Source organism: Priapulus caudatus, unplaced genomic scaffold, assembly GCF_000485595.1.
Source record: "Priapulus caudatus unplaced genomic scaffold, Priapulus_caudatus-5.0.1 Scaffold681, whole genome shotgun sequence".
In the NCBI taxonomy this organism is placed as follows: domain Eukaryota; kingdom Metazoa; phylum Priapulida; class Priapulimorpha; order Priapulimorphida; family Priapulidae; genus Priapulus; species Priapulus caudatus.
In genome coordinates this window covers 124,128-125,899 of record NW_014577742.1, presented here as the reverse complement: position 1 = coordinate 125,899, position 1,772 = coordinate 124,128, and the positions used below count along the sequence as shown (strand labels likewise).

At 43.5% G+C, this 1,772-nt stretch overlaps 1 protein-coding gene across 1 annotated transcript in view; it reads left to right on the top strand.

Annotated features, from left to right (window-relative positions):
• Positions 1-1,772, top strand: part of LOC106812738 (endoplasmic reticulum metallopeptidase 1-like) — a 34,792-nt gene that overhangs the window by 17,538 nt on the left and 15,482 nt on the right. The window contains exon 3 of the mRNA XM_014816691.1: positions 1,367-1,472. Coding sequence (XP_014672177.1) covers positions 1,367-1,472 — 106 coding nt within the window. The remainder of the gene's footprint in view (positions 1-1,366; positions 1,473-1,772) is intronic.

Sequence of the window (1,772 nt, the reverse complement as noted above, 5' to 3'; positions counted from 1 at the left end):
TGTGTGTGTGTGTAGTGTGTGTGTGTGTGTGTGTGTGTGTGTGTGTGTGTGTGTGTGTGTGTGTGTGTGTGTGTGTGTGTGTGTGTGTGTGTGTGTGTGTGTGTGTGTGTGTGTGTGTGTGTGTGGCACACACATAGCACACACACACACACACACACACACACACACACACACACACACACACACACACACACACACACACACACACACACACACACACACACACACACACACGTGCGTGTGTAGGTGCGTAGGTGCGTGTGTGAATGTGTCGGTGCTGCATGGGAACAGTCGTACAACAGCAGGGAGCCTGGGAGCATGGGTGGGCCCATGGTCCGTGGGAATTTAACCAGCTCTGCTGAATCATTGTGCTTCGTCAAAATCGTGCGTTGCTGCATGCTATCGCGTGGCCGTGCCTACAACGTTGCCGTCCGCTGCTGCTGGCGGCGATGCTGCTGAATGCAGCGTTTTGTCGTCAGTTTTAATTAAACACGTCGCTTTTTACGGAACTTACAAAATCAGCACTCCGCTTCGCTTGTCGTGCTGATATAGCAGCGTTTTAATGACAGCATCACCGGCAGCCATTTTCCCAGGGAAGTGGGTGGAAGTTATTCACCCTTTATGGAAGCCTCAACCCCGGCATCTGCTGCATGGTTGCTTCTCCACCGCTCAGCTGTCTATAGTACAGGAGCTAAGAGCCATAAATCAGTTGAATTGTGCATTGTTTGACAAAAGCATGAAAATACTACCATCCTATCTTCAAAGTCTAGTATAAATAACAATAGTTATAGGTTTCATTCTCATCCACTCTGCATCACTGGCAGTGCGGCCATCCTCTCATTAACTGTGTAATCGTTAGTAATGCTTCCGTGCATAATTAGAAGCACTCCGCGCAGCCAGCGGTCTGCCACAATTAACTCTATTAAAATGTTAATTACAGATGACGAAGTGGAATTGATTTATAAAATGCATTGTGTCGGCATAGCACATTTAACTGTCAATCTTAGATCGAATCTATTTAATTATGTCCATCTCAGCTCATCTGTGCTACTAAACCCATATGTACTTATGTAGGAGGAGGAGATGGAGGATGAGGAGGATGGGAGGGAGGAGGTAGAGAAAGAGGAGGTGGGGTAAAAATAGAGGGAGGGGAATAGCATTGTCACAAATCATGCGTGTTAAACAGAAAAGCCTACTCTTGCTACGCGTCATATCAGGAGTAAATAATAGACCAATGATTTACACCGGTTCATATATCATTGTAAATAGATGTTATAATGCAATCCGTTACACGATTAATTCAAGTAGCAAATCCTTTGGGGTGTTTAGTAATGTCTGTGATTGATTTGTGCTCGCATCCTTTCAGGCCAGTCATGGTTTCATCACCCAGCATCCCTGGGCGAAGGATGTGCGTGCGTTCGTTAACCTGGAGGCAGCAGGAGCAGGGGGACGTGAACTCGTGTTTCAGACAGGTAACCGTCTCTTATATTGAGTACCGCACCTGTGTAACACACCTATAGAATGGATATATAGCTAAGAGTATATGTCATAATAGATTATTATAGATTAGTAATAGATCTATTATTATACACTCCTGATAATATCAAGGGTTAATAATGACAAATTTTGAAATAATTGACAGATTTGTCATTAGTCACGCCCTGATTGACCCGTGTGTTTTATGAACGCCCTACTTGTGTTTTATGCACATATGGAGCATGAATATATATTATTGTATATTATATGTATTATATATATATATATATATATAT